The sequence below is a fragment of the Anser cygnoides genome, chromosome 4 (genome assembly GCF_040182565.1).
Source record: "Anser cygnoides isolate HZ-2024a breed goose chromosome 4, Taihu_goose_T2T_genome, whole genome shotgun sequence".
Classification (NCBI taxonomy): domain Eukaryota; kingdom Metazoa; phylum Chordata; class Aves; order Anseriformes; family Anatidae; genus Anser; species Anser cygnoides.
In genome coordinates, this window is record NC_089876.1 from 63,746,480 (window position 1) to 63,764,758 (window position 18,279).

General features: G+C 56.2%; 2 protein-coding genes across 9 annotated transcripts in view; one reads left to right on the plus strand and one right to left on the minus strand.

Annotated features, from left to right (window-relative positions):
* The window catches only part of GTF2E2 (general transcription factor IIE subunit 2), a 31,003-nt gene extending 18,267 nt beyond the window's left edge, over nucleotides 1–12,736 (plus strand). The window contains exons 6-9 of one of the 5 annotated variants that reach the window (XR_010831221.1): nucleotides 3,785–3,900; nucleotides 4,939–5,196; nucleotides 6,245–6,364; nucleotides 7,567–12,736. Coding sequence is in view for 2 of the 5 variants with exons in the window: in XM_048049710.2 (XP_047905667.1) it covers nucleotides 3,785–3,900; nucleotides 4,939–5,058 (236 nt within the window). In the remaining 3 variants the exon portion in view is untranslated. Of the gene's footprint in view, nucleotides 1–2,281; nucleotides 2,906–3,784; nucleotides 3,901–4,938; nucleotides 5,795–6,244; nucleotides 6,379–7,566 lie in introns of those variants that run through there. The other 4 variants (XR_010831222.1, XR_010831220.1, XM_048049710.2 and 1 more) reach the window with 4 other exon arrangements.
* Nucleotides 11,370–17,922, minus strand: RBPMS (RNA binding protein, mRNA processing factor). Of its 4 annotated transcripts, none has more exons than XR_010831223.1 (9): nucleotides 17,766–17,922; nucleotides 15,182–15,259; nucleotides 15,043–15,081; nucleotides 14,863–14,925; nucleotides 14,213–14,363; nucleotides 13,967–14,097; nucleotides 13,482–13,551; nucleotides 13,193–13,296; nucleotides 11,370–12,860 (listed from the first exon to the last, which is right to left on the minus strand). XR_010831223.1 is itself a non-coding variant. In XM_066996297.1 (8 exons), the coding sequence occupies exons 1-7, from the start codon at nucleotides 17,826–17,828 to the stop codon at nucleotides 13,489–13,491; spliced, it is 588 nt and encodes a 195-aa protein (XP_066852398.1). In that variant the 5' UTR covers nucleotides 17,829–17,922; the 3' UTR covers nucleotides 11,370–12,860; nucleotides 13,482–13,488. The 4 variants fall into 4 exon arrangements, 2 of the variants coding, with proteins under 2 accessions (XP_066852398.1, XP_066852397.1); XR_007158722.2 differs by lacking the exon at nucleotides 17,766–17,922 and adding an exon at nucleotides 16,809–17,653; XM_066996297.1 differs by lacking the exon at nucleotides 13,193–13,296.
* Nucleotides 17,923–18,279: the final 357 nt, after the last annotated feature.

Below are 18,279 nucleotides of genomic sequence, written 5' to 3' on the forward strand. Positions count from 1 at the left end.
AGGACTTGACTGCTTGACAGCTTTGTCTTTCCATAGCTGTTACAGGCTTGTTCTGGCTCTAGCTGTAAAATAGTTTAGTGGATCCGAGTGAAGAGTCTCCCACTTTCATCATGCTCTGATGGTGTAAAGATCGCCTTGCAGTCGAGAGGACGTGGAGAAGGGAAATCGGATGTGCTCTGGGATTGGAATGGCTGCATGCTGCAGGAGTGCATGCAGCTGATCCTGTTCTCCGTGCCTGGCTGAAGCAGGCCAGCGTGTGGCGAGCTTTCTGCTCCAACAGTCCCTCCCTGCTCTCACACCGGTACCAAGCTCTCTGCGCCTTGTCACAGACAAAAGAAAGACATCGTGAAAAATGGATCTGGTGTTTCGAGGTCACCCTTCTGTCACCGTTACGTTGTCTGCTCCTCAGACACATAAGCTGAGCACAGCGGTTCTCTTTCTGTCTTCTCTCCTCCTAGAGCCCGGCCAGCCCCCCACATCCTCCTGCCTGGCCAGCCATAAGCTCGGAGATGTGTTCCAAAGGCGGTGGAGGGCAGTAATCAGGTCGTTGGGTGGCATTTCCTTGTCACTGACCCCTCTCGTGAGCTGTTGATTTTACAAGCTAGGAGCCACAGGAAAGGCCGGGGGGATGGTTTTTCAGATTCTCCTCAAAGAAGTTGGAGAAATCTCATTCTGTCGTGGGTTAAGGGTATGAATGTTCGGCCTGGAGGTGCAGAAATACCACAGCCACAATCGTGGAGCGTTGTTTGTCGAGAGCTATAGTTACTGCCAGCTTTTCCCATAGGTTCTCGCATTTCAGAGAGGATGTCACAATAATTCAGATAGTGTATTCCCAAGGTCTAAACTTTCACTAGCTGATAGGGGCAGAGTCCTTGGAGACTTCTGAATAAATCTGACAGGTAATGTGGAAATGGTTCAGCGCCAGCCAGACAGCTGCTTGCTCTCTTCAGTTCCTGCATTTAGCTTGGTATCTGGTGTTACACCGAATCGTTTTTTTTGATGAGATGATGGGCGTATTTCCTTTTCTCTTCAGATGGCACCCTAAATACAAACCGCTAGTACGCGCAGCCATCTGAACGCTTCTCCACCTTTATCCTGCGCTTTTAGTTCCGAACCAACCCTCTAACACTGAGTGTTGCCAGGGGACAGTTTGTTTGTGATTTCCCACTTTTCCCCCCGCATTAAGGTACTTTAGTGCTGTACATGGAGCTTCTGCATTGAAATTATTTTGCAATTACCAGAGTCAGAGCCATAGCGTTGAAAGCAGCCTGATTTATGAAGGAGTTTTTAAGTGGCGTTGCTGAATACTTTGTAGTGATTCTGGTGGGGCCAATTAGTAAATTAAACTGTCTGTACTTAAAGTCCATTTTAGCTTTGTGGTCTGGGTTCTTGGTGACTGTTCCATTCATATTTCTTGGACAAGTTTAAAAGGCGAATGTGAAGCTGTAGTGATGGTATAACCGCTGCGTTACAAGAAATGCAAAATGCTGGGGTTAGGTATTAACTGTGATCTGCGCTTCTGTGCATTTTGATCCTTGAAGAGCTGGCCATTTATTTTCTAGTGTTTAATTTTTCACTTCTGTTCTCCAGAAGAATGCAGGCTAGTTACCCTTAAGGAGCTATCCTCAGCTTTTTTTTTTTTGCACCGAAGCATATTTGTCCGTGTATCGTGAGCTCTAATAAGAAGACGGATCATTTGTGTTTGTAGCAGAACATCTTAACAAAAAGGCCACTGTCATGTAAAAGCCGTTACCAGTTCTCTCTTCTGCTCCATCTGCTGTACACGTGCCTGTCACATACGTCTTCGAAAACTGCTGTGCATCTCTTTGGGTCTCACAGGACTTGTCTGTGCAGAGCCAAAGGCAGTATAGGGCAGTGCAACCTCAGAGTATCTCTAACTGGGATCTCTTTAATATTCATCTGTTTATGGGCACCCTTCTCACTTAATGCATGAATCGCAGAAACGAAACACGTGGTTTGGAGCACGGTTTCTCGCAAAGTGCGATACAGCATTTGCACAGCCAGCGTGTGATCCCTCTTTCCAACCACCACCACGTCTCAGGGTCCTGCTCTGGCCTGTTTGGGTGCTCAAGACGGAGAGAGGGCACGAACAGAAAGGAAACAGCTTGAAAGAGCTCGTGCTGCTCAGTCCAGAGGACATGCTAGGACCCTTGCTCAAGCTGCTGCTGTTAAGACTTTCATCTGAGCGCACGTCTCTGAGAAATGTCTCTTGTGTGTTCAGCTTTGATCATAACACAACGTTTTCCACCTGCTGCAACAGGATTAGGTGAGAGATGATCTGTGATAGCAGGCACCACAAGATATGCCAAGAGCCTGGAATCACACCTAAAACGGATGAGGAGACAGAATGTCTTGACTACAGCGTCGTCACTCCCTGCATTAAGTTACCTGAAGATTGCTGTCTCAATGGTCCTGTTGTGCTGCATAGCCCGAACGGGAAAGCACTATCTCCATGTAACCAAAAGCGGTGTTTTGACAGGATTCAGCTCTCTTCGAAAGCACTGTGTTACCAAAAATGAATGTTGTTGTTCTCCACTTGCAAAATTCCTTTCTTTTGTTTCCTGGGAAGCTTGAACAGCCCCTTGCTGCTGGTATTGGGAAGGGAAGGAACAAGCTGAGACTAAAAGCATGTGCTTTCCTAGAAAAACAAGACGCGTTAGGAAGGGAATGGGTCCAAGTACAGGAAGGAATTCTGTCGCTTACGCCTTCTTTGCGGTGCTGTTCTGCTGCAGTGTGTCTAGAGCCAGTGTATCTGTGGCAGATCGTCGCTGGAGCGTTTCATTGCCTGCTGCACAGGACAACTTCTTACGCATGCAGAAGTTGTGGTTGTTTTGACAACTGTATACTAAATTTGTCTGGAAATAAAGGGAAAAATTTAGTCTTGTGTTGCTATGTGTGCCTCGTGTTTTATTTATAGTTTGTTAGCCAAACCTGCTGACAGGATATATCTAACTTACTGCCTGGGGAATGAGGGGAGGTAGGATTGTACCAGCCGCTGCCTGGAGAAGGCATTCCAGAGACTCTGTGAAACTTTACATGAGGCAGAGAGTGTTCAGGCAGATGGCAGCTGCTCTAATTAAGACTTACTGTCTCTGTCTTTTTTCCTGCTGCTGTGGTTTTTAAGGTATCTCTCTTCTTTTAACACCAGAGGAATTCTAGTAATTTATTATCTGTACAGCATGGTATGTATTAGATTACAGCGATAAAGGAGCTTAAAACCACTGAAGTAAATGTCTTGAATCTTCAGTAAATTGGACTATGAGATGTCGAGTCTCCCATGACAATGGCAGCAGAAGATGTGTAAATGAAGTTGCCGTTTATGGTTAGTTATTGCCCTTCACCAAGACCGTTTGAACCGAGGCTTATAAAACATGCTGACAGTCTGCACAGCTACAGAGGTGCTGGGCAAAAAGGTAGACGCTGCAGCAAATTACCATTAAAAGCACACACTGCCAATGGGTGCTCTTGATGCCGGCACGCTGGAGTGCAGTTAGCACGGATGAGAATCAGCTCATCTTCTTCCCTTAAGTGTTGGGGGCTTCTCTTTTTGTGCGTGTTGGCTTTTTTTGGAAGCGCATCCGGCGGTTGGAGAGGGTAAAGGCTGTGCTAATTGGGTGCCTGCTGGCAGCGATTGCTGCATCACAGGCTGATATATCAGAGTCCTTCAGCGTTTGAGCTCAAGTGTATTTCTCCCCCTTGGTGCAGGGCTTTGCCCAAGCTTTATTCACTGGGATATGAAATGAGGGTTTGTTTGGTCTTGCAGAATTTCAGAAGCTGTGGAGGAGCATTCCCGTGGATTCTATGGATGAGGAGAAAATCGAAGAGTACCTGAAACGACAGGGTATTTCTTCCATGCAAGAAGCTGGACCAAAGAAAATAGTAAGAGATGCGAATTACAGATTTCTGAGAGATTCCCCCTTCCTGACCCTGCAGTGTTAATTCCAAAACACATTGCTGAGCCTATGCACAGCTGCTTTGTGTAGCTCAGGGAATTGCGACCAGTTTTAAGAAGCTGCAAAACAACAATGCTGTAGCCAGCAGCCAGTGTTTTTATAACTTGTTTCAGCCAGCGTAATCCAAGCAGCATCAAGAAGAGGGCAAATGCCAAAAATCCCTCTGAGCTCCAAGGTGGAAGCTTCTGCTTAAAGCCATACGATGCATTAGGAGCGAAAGAATAGCTACTCTTTGGGGAGAAGGTTTTCTCTTTCATTTTCTTTTTCTTTTCTGCTAAATAGCCTTGAAACCCCAATACAAATCCTCTAACCTGCCAACCACCTCACATAACACTGTTCCACAAAATGGGTGCGATATGCCCATGTTTTACTGGGAGGCCAAAATGGCAACAAGGTCTCCAGAGATGCTTTCTTCCTAGCTTCTAACAAGTTTATTTTACTTTTTTTTTTTTACATTTATTTGTATGTGACACACTGTATTTTTCCTCTTTTGCACTGGGCTTCAAACTGTCCTTTCACAGGAGCCCTTCCACACAGGATTTGTTCTTGGTTTCTGCCGTCACTGCACTAGATGTTTTAATGCCTGCTGTCACGTAGGCATTTCTCGTGGATCCCTTGTACGCTAAATGGGTCTTTGAGCACGTAATTGTGGATATGGGCTATGTACCTCCTTCTGTAGCTGCCTGAGAGTGTTTGGAAATCTCACTTAGAAACAAATGCCAGCTCTCCTACAGCGCATGAGATACTGGGAGGCTCTGCTTTGTACCCTTTGCCAATTCCCTGCCTGGATTTGGACTGATTGCTGTTGTTTCTTCCTGCATAAAAAACCACCTTCCCCTCCTGGCCACCCTTTCTTCATGCACAGCTCTCCTTCGCAGCAAGGCAGAGCCTGTGGACAGCACAGCGGGTCAGGTGTCGCAGCTGGAGGGCAGATCTCTTGACTACTGTTTATTTCTTCTTGCAGGCTCCTATTCAGAGGAGAAAGAAACCCGCTTCTCAGAAGAAACGCCGATTTAAGACTCACAATGACCATTTGGCTGGAGTATTGAAAGATTACTCTGATGTCGTTCCTGGCAAACAGTGACCAGCTGAGTTCTGGAGCAAACAAGCATTTTTATACAGGCTTTTTGCCACTCAGGCTCAGTGTCTGCTCGCAGAAAGACTGACTGTATATAGTAATGTGATGTGTTTCCCCATCCCAGCAACTGCCAAGATGGAACAGGTCAGTTTAAGAGCAAGTACGAACTACTAAATTTAGAGTTTAATTTAATTAGCTAATGGGAAATGTGTCTTTAAGTGAGAGGTTCTCACAAGTTGCCTGTTGGCATGGAGTGATAAATGGTGCTCAGCATGTAATGCAGGAGTTCCTGTTCAGTGCTTAACTCTGTTTTTACATTGCTTAATGGGTATTTACCTGGAATTACTTAAGAGGGGCTTTCTAGTAGAATTGAATACAGTATTTGTTGTACCTATTTCAGGGAAACCTCCTCCTAAAATCACTGCAAGCTAGTTTCTTTTACCGTCAAATACACCCACGGTTTTTATGTTCCTTCCTTGCTGTGGGATTGAGCTTTACTGAACTGATACCTGAGGCTCAGACTCAGGAAAAAACCCTCTCCCGAGCTCCGAGCAGGCTGCAGGGCGGCAACGCAGCGACTGCTCCGTAATGCTAACCAGAAATTGCTCTCGGCGATTTCTCTTCGCTGTAATGGGTGCACCCGTGTTGCACAGTTCTATACTGCAGACAGGAGGGAAATAAAATGACAGTGTAATACTGAAACTTTTTTTTTTTTTTTAAGTAATAAACTTACAATGCTGGTTTTCAGTGTTGCTTCCTTAAAGAACGAGAGAACTTTCCTCTTTCACTCCAGTTGTGTTTTCCTTTTCAAGGAGGTAAAGGACTCTTTGCTGTGTTTTAATCTTCTCAATGACTTATTGTTCTGGGCTAACACTGTCATCTTTTATCATTCTTGTTTGGGGGAGGGGGAAAACCACCTTAAATGAAAGCTCCCTGTGGCTGCCTGATGTTCGTTGCCATACAGACTGCCTAACGTGGAATGTGGCCAAATTACGTCCTCTTGATAACTTATTTTGATGTACTGAGCCGGAGTCAGTCAATGCTGATATTGTTTGCGCGGCACCGCAGCAGAGGGGCTGTTCCTCGGCCCTTCTGGGGTTAGGATCAAAGATAAACTAGGTGAGCCTGAGAGCCCGCCAGCAGCAGATTGCTGCTGCGCGCACATGAGCTCTTCTCTTGCTCGACCTATCAGGGATTGAAGCAGAGGCCGCCCGATCTGGACACAGGAGCAGGTGAAGAATAAGGCTTTGTTGCCGGAGCACCAAACAAGTGACGTCTGCTTGGGAAAGTGCAGGAGGAGAAATAAACTTCTGTAAGTGTAGCATCGATCCTTCTGTATAATACAGCTGGTTTTAAAGAGGGCTCTTTTGAGAAACAGACAGTGCTTCGAGCATTACACGTGTCAGTCCCGTGTAAAGAGCTGCTGAACACCAGTAGGAGGTTTCTCTTCTATTTTTATGTATATAAATACATACATAAAAGCGTCACGCTGGCTTTGAAACTGTTTTTCTTTCCTGTATCTTCCAGGTCGGCACAAGCGATTCCTCTTGGAGCTTTTTACTTTTCTGTTACAGCTCTGCTATAAAGCACCCGTGGCACACTTGCAAAACTGTTCTCTTCTGTCATTTCACTCAAAGACAAAGGTTCCCTTCCGTCTGCTGCACTTTGAGCAGTCACTTTTCTGGTGGTGGTGCTTAGACAAAAGCAGAGCTCAGAGCTCTGCATCGCCTGTCATACCTTTTGGGGTTTTAATGGGGTACCTTCCCATCATCTCACATACCATGAACCCCTGAAGCTTGCAAGGCAGACTGTAGGGCAGGCTATCTGCTTAGTTTCTCTGCTGAAGCGATTAAGGTAGTAAGGAGACTAAAGAATATGTCTGGCTACTTTCAAAGATGAAAATTACATTAGGTCAAAAAATAAGAGAGCAGCAAAGGAAGATTAACTACCAGCTCTGTGCGCTGTGGTGGTGTTGTCAGGCTCCAGTGTTCAGAGGAACAAAATGGTCCAGCTGATGTCTGGTTGGAAGGACTGGGCTGGAAAGCTTTGTCTTACTGGTGGAAGTCATCTCCTCTGCACTAGCAGAGAGGGAAAAACAAAACAGATTTTGTAGCTCATTAGGGTACAGTCACAGAGCTTGAAAGTAGCTGAAGGGGTGCCCACATTGGCCCCTTTGAGGCAACACAGTCGTGATGAAAACAAGCCCAGAAGATAAGAGTGAGCTCCTCTCTTCTGCGTGGGTTTGAGGAGCCGGGTTTTGTTTCTCTGTCTGCTCCCAGTGGTCCTTATGGTTGTTCTTTTTCTTTTTTTTTTTTTCCCCAAGACCTCTTGAAAATCAAACAACTTAAAAACATCTCAGATGGTATCAACGGGAGCCTGCTGAAAGCTTTTAGTAGCACTCCAGCCTGCTTCAGTCTCTTCATTGCACAATTCCAAATTTTTTTTTATTTTGCTGAAGTTTAATGTAAGAGTTCACAGCTGCTAAAACCTTAAACTTCCTTTATCTTCCTCCAGGGTGTTCTCAGCTATCCTGTGCCTGGCGAGATGGTTCTCACGGTGGCCAAAACCATCATGCCCTCAGCTTGCTTGCTTTGGCAAAATCTTTACTCCCTCAGTCTGGCAGCACGAAGGGCTGCTGAGAGGCGTCATGCTCTCTCTCGAAGACCATGGGCCTCTTCCTCCGTTTTTCTTTGCCTTCCCTGGCCGCGTGTGCTGCTGCCCAGCGAGGTGAGGGGACCTGGGCTGCCCTCGGCAGCTGGGAGGGGCTCCGTTACCTCATGCATTGCAGGAAGGCTCCTTGGCAAGTCATTGAGATGAGTTTTTGCACAGTCTCTGCCTGTCCCTGCTGGGTGAGGACTTCCCTCTGCCGCTCTCCCGAGGCTCCTCGGGTGATGTCCAGTGAGGACATCGTTCCCACAGCGCCTGGACTTGGTGTGTCGGTCCTGCCACACGCGCCTTTCTAACCCTCTGGAGAGACGGAGGCACTGATGAGCAGTTCTGGCACACAGCACCCTTCTTCCTCTTCCTCTGTCCCTCTTAAGGTTCATCTTAAATCCTGCCTAGCTTTAGCCCTAACGTGTGTCCGTGCTGCAGCTGAAGGACTTCTCCACGCAGGGTGCTGGCCGAGCTGCTGCCTAACCTTGTCCGGGTTGGCCAGGCGCAGAGAGGCGTTCAGCCTCCCCTCCGTGATGCTGATGGACATATGGACAGGGCCCCGGGGGAGGGAGAGCTGTCTCTCAGTGACAGGAGCTCTCTGAGGTATGTCGTTGCTGTCTGCCTTGTCCTTTTGCTCGCACCGTGGCATCCTGAGCCTGTGGCTGCAAGGGAGCCGAGGGGAAGGAGGTGTTTCACCCTCTGCGCAGACAGCCGAGAGCGGAAGTGGGTCAGAAGAGGCGTGAGCTGAACCCGTAGGTGCGCACGAGCGAGGCTTCAGGTTAGGTGCTTGCTGGATGCGTGCCTGCTCCTCGTCACCCCCAAAATAAAAGCACTATGGGTGTTTTTTTTTCAAGTTACAAGGTAGATAGCCAAGGGGTGTCACAGCCCTGAACATGGATGTGTACTGGCTTCTGTCCTAAAAGTTGCTCTAGCTGAGGAGCTGTTCCTCCTCCTCCTCCATCACGGTGATCGTTCTGGAAGGGGCTGGAAAACAGCAGGGCTTTGCATGGTCAAATGAGAAAACTGACATAAGGCAGTTTGTACCAGAACTAATCTATAATTCATCGTGATCATTCAAGGCTTTTAGAGAGTGGGGCAGAGGGAGGCAGGGGAGCCCTGAGGAGCGCCGTAAAGCCTCGGCACGCGGCCGTAGCCAGCGAGCGCTGTCACTTCGATGAGCACGGGCAGGCGGTGCCGGGCCACCGGGGAGAGCCGGGCTCCCGCTACCTGCTGATGAGGGGGGATGGCGAGCTGCAGATGGCTAGAAGCAGCCCCGGCAATGACATCTCATTATTTCCAGCTTTCTTGTTCACTTTCCGGTCGCTGCTAATGCACCAGGCCCGAATTCCTGCATGCGTTGCTGCCTCAGGGACCCCTGGGGGCTGCTTTGTCTGGGAAAGCGTGCCCGGGGGCTGAGCGCTTACCCTCGACTGGTTTAGGTGGGCAAGGTGAGCGGCTGATAGCTGTCACTGAGCGAGGGGTCAGCCCCAAAACAGCCTTCCTGGCCGTGTCCCACCATGAGGGCAGCTTCCACCACGCGTAGCTGCACCTGCTCTTCCCCAGGGCCTCTCCTGGCTTCTCTCTGGCCCCAGCCCTGCCGCTGTGGCGTGCCAGCGTGTGCAGCGGGCCAGCATAAAACAGCCCTGACTGAAAACTGCGGTTGGGACCCACGTGTTGGGCCACGCCAGCCTCGTGGGTTGGCGTTGTGCAGAGCGGGGGAAAAGGCTGGTGAGGGCAGGAGGTTTTTCTTCCATTAAGTTAATTCTTTGACTCTACCTGCACTTCTGGGCTCACGTCCAAGGCCTGAAGTACTTGCGCGATTTCCTCCTGCCTCCATCGGTTACGTTGTCTTCTCTGTTCCCTCCCGAGCTAGTTATTAATTATGGAGACCGCGGAGATGAAGTCCAGGCTCTGCTAATGGTTGACTTACCCATGTTTCAGAGGCAGCATTTCAGGGCTCTGCTAATGGCATCTCTCAGCTTCGCTTTCTACCCTCCACCATCGCCTCGGTTCCTAACCCGTGCCTGGCAGCGAGGCAAACAAAGGCTTTGGGGTGGCACGGCGTGCCCCTGCCTGCATCCCTCCTGGGGGTGAGGCCTCTTTGTGGACGTCTGCCTGGCCAGACCCCGGTGCCGTCTCATCTTTCCTCTCCCAGCCCTGTTTTTTTTCCTTCCCCCCCCTCTCCCAACCAGCGCCGGCCCCGTCTGCCCTTTGCTCCCCATGCCCCTGCTGCTGGGTTGCGTCTCTCCGGTTCGGGATCCTCCTGGCCCCGTCCCCACCTCGGGAAGGAGCCGCTCGCATGCCCCCCGCCCCGGCTCAGCCTCGCCGTAGGGGCTGGGGAGGGGAGGACTTGGGAAAAGCGGAAACAACGAGAGCACCTCTGCTGCTTTTGGTGTTTCCAGCTCTGCCTGTTCGTGCCCCCAGGACTCGCCCTGGCTCCGGGTGCCAGCGTTGGCCCGGGGCTCCCCGGCCCCGTTTTGCAACCGTCTGGTGTCAGCCAGCGGCGGGGCCTTCCCGACAGCCGCGGGAGAGGAATGTGTCCCCGGCCCGCGTGGGGAAAGGTCAGCGCGGGCAAAGGGGACGCTCGCCGCTCCCGCCCCGCGTTGGTGAGGGTGACGCCGGTCAGCACAGCACCCAACGCGTCTTGGCGTGGAGGAAACAAGTGGGCCGAGAGGTGACGTGCTTCCAGCTTCCTCTCGCAGGGCAGACATCGCCCGGTCCAGCAGGAGGCGAGTGCCGGCGGCGGGTTTTGTCACTTCCTTCGCTGGAGGATGCTCGGTGTTGAACCCGCTCCCGAAAGCGTCTGCGTTTCTGGCCAACGCGGTGCCGAGGACGGCGGTGTCAGCCAGTTACCGCGGCGCTGCATAGCGCTCTGGCTGAGCAGTGTGTTCACGCCGCTCTCGCAGCCTGTCGCTGCCTTCCCCTCCTTCCCGGCCCTGCCAGCAAACCTCCGAAGGCGGCTGGGAAAGAAAGCTGTGACTCGCAGCGGCCGCGGGAGGATTAGCATCTGCCATTAGGGGCTTAACTCCTCCGCTCCGCCCTGCCAGCCGGGCGTTTCGAGTAACACCGTGCCTCTTCCTTCCTCCCACCCCGAGCAGTTTGCAGCGTGTGCTCGTGCCCTTTAACCGTGATTCTCATGCCTGGAGCGGCGTTGTAGGAGTGCGGCCTGCTGGCGGGGGCTCCTCGGGAAGCTGGTCGCGTTTATCGGGGCAGGGGCAGAGCAGAGGAAGGAGGAGGAATTTATAGGTTGGGCCAACGGGCTGGTTTTAGAAAACTCCCAGCATGTTAAAAAATAATAATCTGGCCCGTCGTCTCTAGGTTACATTTGCCTCTTCTGTGGCTGAGCTCATGGAAAATCGCAGCTTAGCTTCTGCGCTCGGTGCCAAGACGAGGAGGTTTAAAAACTAACCGATAACATCTTTGTAAACTTGGAGTCATTTCTTAAAGCCTGCTGCTCCTTCCAGCCGGGGGTTTGGAGCTTTCCTAGAGGTCGAAGCGAGCCAGGCGGCCGGCATCTGCCCTGCAGAATCGCTGCGGCCGTCGGGAGCGTCGCTGTAAGCACCCCGAGGACGCCCGCGGGCTGCCGGTGCCTCGTGCCGGCGTCTTGTTGGGGTCCTTGACCCCGTTCCCCGCCAGGTACACAGCACGCCACGCTCTGCGCGTAACTTATAATAATCACTGGCTTTATTTTTTAAAAAATTACAATAGAAAAGTACCTTTAAACATATTTCCAAAAGCGGAGTAGACAACGTTGGAAGCTCCTTTGCTCTCTTCTCCCCAGAACAAAGTACAGGAAACGGTTTGGTACAAGAGTTACCAGTCCCTCGCCCGGGACCGCGGGCACCGTTCCTCGTGCAGCCGCCTGGGTCTCGAGTCCCTGCTGTCAGCCCCAGCGCTCACAGGCAGCCCCAGCAGCACAGTTTCCCATTTCCCCCCCATCTCGCCCCCACCCCGGATGGCTCCAGCAGCCGAATTCCCAGCCGTGGTGTTGCAGCCCACCCACGAAACCAGAGGAAGGAGGACGAGAGGCTGGGAATCCCGCTCGGGGAGCAGGCAGTCGGAGGAGACGGGGTTTGTGCCTCCTTTTGCAAGAAACCGGAATCTGGTGGAGTTCTTGTTTTGTTTTGCTTTGCTCTTTCTTATCCAAATTCCTGCTGGAGCAAGGAGGAGGAGAGACTAGCACGCCAAGCAGTCTCTTTGCTGGCTGGCTCGCCGTCCCGCGCGCTGCCTCCCTTCTTCTCTCTGCTCCTGCACGGACACACGGACGCTGAAGGCCCGGGGCAGCCCGGCGCCGTGGCACAATGGCAGGCACATGCAGTCAGCTGGGGGAACGGAGAGTTTGGTGTCTCATACAGCAGTTTACGTTGTCTGTAACAACTTCAAGCAGCCGTGGCAGGAGGAGGAGGCAAATTCTCACCTTGCTACACGTGTGGGCTCTCTCTGCCCGTCCCTGATGCGAGCATTGTACCGTGCCGGAGCTTTGCACAGCGAGCTAGTAACATAGCCCTCAGGTTAAAAAAAAAAAAAAAAAACGCCGTAAGGAAGTTCCTGATTGTCCTGCCTGGTGGTGTTTGGTGCGACTGGGAAGAAAACCCTAATACTGTCAGTGCACACGGAGGCCGTGCCGACACAGCCGGAGCACACCGATCCCCGGCGGGCCGTGCCAGGGCAGCACGCGCTCCACCGCCTCGAGCCACGCGCCTCGGCGTCTGCACGGACCACAACGTCACGCCTTCGCCGTGCAGCTGGCGGCGGGGGGGCACACTCCTAAGGACGGCGAGTTGGAAGTCGAGCACAAAAGTCGGAAGTCGAGCACAAAAGACGTGGTCCAACCCAGTGTAAGATTGTCCTGTTCAGAAGGTTTGGTACAAAAATACTTGCGCTCTCGCTTTCCTTTTTTTTTGTAGTCTGCTTTCCTATGGTTGTTTGAAAATACTTTTCAAACGCTACAGCACTGCCTGTCAAACCATGCTTTCAGAAATAACACACTCCTTCTTACAAATAAACAGTGTAAAAGAGGGAAATATTATTACTAGGTATGCTTTTCGCTTTCTTCTAGGAGAGCAGATGTGTGATAGAGGCTGTGGGAAAGTCTTGGAGGAATCCAAACTTGTGCAAGGATTGTTTTGTTTTTTCTTTTTCTTTTTTCAAGCCTGCAACAACAGAGAGGCAGAGAAGTTACAAAAGCAGCCGGGCTCGGGAGGCGAAGCTGCGAAGAGGCAGCAGCGACTCTCCCCCGGGCCGTGGGTGCTATCTAGGGGGCGCGAGGCGGCTGCTGGGGAGGGCAGAGTTAAGTCGAGTTTTTGCGCTTAGGAGGAATTCAGCCGGTGTTGATCCAAGGCAGGAAGCCGCAATGGCAGCGAGGGGAGATTACGGGGGTGATTTAAAGCCGAGGCATTCCTGGGCTGTCCAAACTCCTACCCCGGATGAAGACGATAAGCGCGGGAATGGCCCCCCCCCCCAAGCTGAGCGCCGTGTCCCTTACCAGCACACTGCGGTTTTGTGGAGAGCGCGCGCCCAGCAGCCGCGGCGGCAGGCTCCGTTCATACCCACAAGACTGACTGTCGGCCGCCATCACACACCTGAGACCTGCGGGAGGGCACGGCGGGGCTCAGCGGTGCCGCGGGGAGGGTTCCCAGGCACGTGCACGTTTGCACACCTTTCCTTTTCGGGCGAGCCGAGTGGATTTGGCTCCCTGGGTCTCGCCGGCGCGGGTTGGGGATGCCCCGAGAGGAGCGAGGTGGCACCGGGGGGCGCGGGGCGGTGGCACTCACATGGCATTCAGCAGAACTGACGGGACTTCCAGCCCTGAGAACCAGCCTCGGAGGGAGGGAGCCAGCGCATCTGCAAGACACGTGGGGCGAGGGGTGAGTGGGTGGCGTGGCGCCGCGCTCCTGGGAGCGTCCCCGCACCCCCCCCGAGCCCGCGTGGGGAGGAAACACCGCGCCTAACAGGAGCGTGGCCGTGCCCGGGGGGCGGCCGGGAGCGACACCGCGGCCGCTGGCTCCTCGCGAGGAGCGCAGGTGCTGCCTGTCAGCGCTGCCTTGACAAGGGAAGTATGTAGCTGCAATAATATTTACCGCCGCTCTTCCTCCCGGCAGCTGGCGCTTGGTCCCAGCCGCTCGGAGCCCCCAGCGCTGCTCCCCCGCGCCCTCCCGTGGGGCCCTGCCCGTGCCGAGGAGCTGCGGGGCGGCGGTGGGCGGGTTTGGGGTGCCGCCAGCCGGGCAGCGTGAGCGGTGCCGGGGTCACGCCGCGTTACCTGGGCGTGCAGCGAAGCGGGGTAGGTGAAAGCAGGAGGAGGTAGAGCGGGCGCTAACTCCGCCGGGTACAGGGGGTACGGCCCCCACACTTCAGGGCTACTGGGGTAAAGTGCAGGCACTGTGAGCTCGTCTGCAAGAGAAGAAGAAGGAGAGTTAATCCCTCGTTCTCCCCCAAAAGCAACAGGGAGGCGGGGAGCGGGCGCAAGCGGTGGGGCCGGCGCTGCCCCGAGCCGTCGCGCGCTTACAGGGCTCTCTGGCGATGAACTGAGGTACGGCGTTGGGGAGGGGTGTGCTGGGGTTGGGGGTGCCCACCAGCTTGCTCTTGGCCATCTTGGTGTTGGCCTTGGCGAACTCCAGCCGCAGCGTCTGGGGGATCTCGGGGTCAAATCGGATGCCCTGCGGGAGGGGAGAAGGCAGCAGGGGTCGGCGGGCACCGGGCGAGCGCCGTGGGACCCCAAACCCTAGTAGTGCCGCGTGGGGATGGGTGCCGGTGGCACCAGGACTAACTGCTCACTGCGGGGCCAGGCGTCCCACGCTCCCCCCTCTCCCCCTCGTCCCCACGGAAAGAGCCCTTTGGGGAAAAAAAAAAAAAAAAAAAAACCATTCCCAGCATCCCCGCAGGCCGCCGGGGCTGCCGTGACCTCATCCGCTTGGCAGCGAGCGCCGCGCGGCCCCGCGGCTCGCATTCCTGCGGCGTCCTCGGGATCAGCACCATATTAGGCAGTCGGCGTCCCGCTCGGCCACGCTCCGCTCCGGGGGGACCCGCGCGGCCGGCGACGTGCCGCATCCAGCGCGAGGACGGGGAGCAGCCGGCCTTACCCCGCCGCTCCGCCCCAGTGCCCGGAGCCCCCCAGCCTCACAGACGGCCCCCCGGGACGCGTCCCCCGGCACTCACGTTCAGCGCGTTCTTGGCAGCCTCGGCCTCCGAGCGGCTGTCGAAGCTGACGAACCCCACGGGCTGCGGGGGGGAGAGGAGGCGAGGGGGTGAGGGGTGCCCCAAAGCCCTCCTATTTTTTCACGGGGATCCTCCCCCACCCCACCCCGAGCTGTGGGGGCGCGCTCCGCAGCCTCCTACCTGCTTCGAGGTGAGCTTTATGAGCGAGCCCTCGTAGCCCTGCGAGAGAAGAGAAAAGCGCCCGTCACACCGGCCTCGCACCGGCCTCCCGTGCCCACCGGGCCGCGGCCGCCCCTCGCCGCCCTGTGTCCCGCGGTACCTTGAAGGGCCTGAAGAGCAGGTAGAGCTCCCGGGGCTTGATGTCCAGGGGCAGGCCGCTGACGAAGAGGGTCCTCACCTGCAAGAGCGGAGCCTCAGCCAACCTGGAGGCTGCCGAGGCCGCCCGAGAGGAGACCTCCGGAGGCCTCCAGCCCACGCTGAGCCCCAGGTGACCAGAGCCGTGTTTGCGGGGAAGGGGAAAAATCCTCGCCACAAGGGTCAAAGGCTTTAATCAAGTGTGACGTCCCCTTGTTCCAGGACATGCAGTGAGGGAGGGGTGTCCGTCTGTCCGTCCGTCTCCTCCCGGCAGACCGGTCCCGAGGCCTCGCCTGTATTTTGTGCGCGCGTGAAGTGCACGGCCTCGAGAGAAAGCACTTGCCGCCAATTTGCTGCCTTCCTGAAATCCAAACCCGCCCGAGCCTGACTTTCCGGATAATTTAGCCCCAAGACTGCACAGCAGATAGGAGAGATAAAGGCCCCGGAAAAAAAAAAAAAAAAACTCCGAAATTAGGCCTCACAAAGACGCGGCTTCTCCGCGGTAATGACTTGTTTTCTTTGAAAGTTCAAACGCGGGTCGGCCAAGTCTCGAGCCACGGAATTGCAGCGCGGCGCTCGCCGAGGACGGAGAAAAGCACGGATTATGGGGAGGAAAAAAAATACACCAACGAAAAAAAAAGAAACATGCCTTTTCGGCTTTCCAGCCCTGAAAGGAGGGCACGGTCGGAGGCCTGTGGGGGAGGCCAGGCTGGGAGGGAGGACGCGGCGTCCCCAGTGCCGTGGGGCAGAACGAGAGGCTGCGTGGGGAGCTGCTTCCCTGCCCTCACAGGGAGCCGGAGCTGCTCCTGCAGGAGGCTGCTGCAGGGCCTCGGGGCGGAGGCAGCCCGGAGGCCTCGGCCTCCATCCTCCGCTGGTGGCGCTCCCGGGGCCACACGGGTGCCTCGAGAGCAGCCGGGCCAGGAGGTGGCAAAATCCCTTCCCAAGGTGTCCGGGGCGACTCACGCAGGAAACCCATCGGTGGCCACGGGGACTTGGAGTCCCTGTTGAGCCTGTGGGGAGGCTCTTGCAGCCCAAGCACCTCCAGCGCAGGACAGACGAGGCATTTTTGCCCCGATCCCACTGCACCAACATCTTTTCAGCATCTCCATGGTGCAGCGTTTCTGCATCTCCACCAGCTGTAATACGGGTCGGGAACAGCGACGCCGGCACCCCACTGCGCGGGCACGTGGTGGCAGATGTCCCCCACCTCTCCCCACAGGGACAGGGGCTGCGGGACCACCTGAAGCCCCTTCTGCTCCTCCTGCTGCACCCCACGGCCCCTGGACGGACCGGGGCCACCACCATGCTCCCGCTTCGTCCCCTCCGGGCCGTTGGTGTCCCGCAGAAGGTTTTCTCCTGGTCGCTGCTCCTTGCCCTGGGAAGTCATCTCCAACCCCAGCTCCCGCACATCTCTCCCCGCCTCTGCGTCCCACCGTCACCCCCTGCTTCTCCCAACACCCCGGCCAAGCCTTTGAGGGGCACCAGGGGGGACCTGATGGGCACCGCGTGCACGCCTGGGGTGCCTGGGGTGGATTTCGTCAAGCAAGCAGCGACCTGGAGGCGGACGGGCAACGTGCACAGCCAGCGCTCACCTCCCAAAGGACGGCAACAGCGAGAGCAGCACTCGCCATCCTCGTCCGCCCCCGAGGGCACCGGGTGCCCTGCGCGATGTCCGGAGCGGTCACGGTCCCCTGCCCCTGCGCAAACCTCCTCCGGTAAACTTTAACAGGAAGGGGAACGGCGGGGAGAGGCAGGAGGAGCCGGGTGACTCATTCACCAGGCATTTAATCACCTACTTCAACCCCGGCCGCCTCGCAGCCCGGCTCGCTTTAATTTTCTACCAGCGGATTAGCTGCTTGGCTGCCCGCCGCCACGGGGGGACCTCCGCCACGCCGGACCCTCGCCCGTGGGGCTGACCCACGGCTCGCCCACGTGCCCGGCTGCTGTCCCCACACTGGTTCGGTGCCCCGCGAGTGCCGGCGGTGGGGCAGCGATGGGCGAGGAGTTGGCGCTGGGAAGGGTCCCACCGTGGCCGCCCTCCGTGTCCCCACTTCCCACCCTGGCTGTCCCCAGCCGGGGTCGAGCTGGCGAGGGCCGGGGACGAGGGCCGCGAGCGGGGTGCGCGGAGGCGCCGTGCTACCAAATAAGGCCTCCGTCCGTGCCCGCGCGTGCCGCTCTGATCCGAGGATGCTCGGGGCACCCCGTGGGGTGCTGCGTCCCAGCACCCCGGTGTCCCGATGTCCAAGCGTCCCAGCGTCCCGGTGTCCCAGCATCCCACGTCACCCCTGCTCGTGGCTCGCCGGGCTGTGGGGTGCCCGCGCCCTGACCCGACACCCCGCAGCGGGTGACGGCTGGGATGTGCCGCCCGCTCCTTTTCCTTCTGCCCCCCTCTCCCCGCTCAAGGTCACGGCCCCCACGGGACCCCCCACGGGACCCCCCCGCGGGACCCCCAGGGGACCCCCAGCGCCCTCCCCTCCCCTCCCAGCCCCCGACCCCCCCTTGGGGCGCGGCCCCGGGCTGCCGGCCCCCAGCCCCCCCGGTGCCGCTACCTCCTCCTCGGGCAGGCCGGGCTCGCCGGGGCCGCCCTCCCGCTCGCCGGGGCCGCCGCTCATGGTGCTGCCGCCGCCGCTCCGGCACCCGCCCGCGGCACCTCCGCGCTGCGAGCGGCCGGCGGGCAGCGGGCGGCGGGGAGGGACCGGGGAGGGAGCGGGGTGGGAGGGGACGGGGAGGGAGCGGGGCGGGAGGACGGGCGGCTGGGGATCGCGCGGAGGGGGTGGGGCACCAGGCTGGGGGAGCGGGGCTGGGGAGGTGGGGTTGGGAATGTGGGATGCGGAGCTGGGGACTTGGGACACAAGGCTGGGGACACGGGGCTGGGGGTGTAGGGCGTGAGTCTGGGGACATGGGCTGTGGGACACGGGGGCGGGGATGTGGGACACAAGGTTGGGGATCTCCGGTGTTGGAGACGTAGGACACAGGGCGGAGAAGGTGGGATGAGGGAAGGGTGTCGCAGGGACACACGTGTGGGGATGTGGCACTGCCAGGGCTGCCCACGGCAGGCAGAAG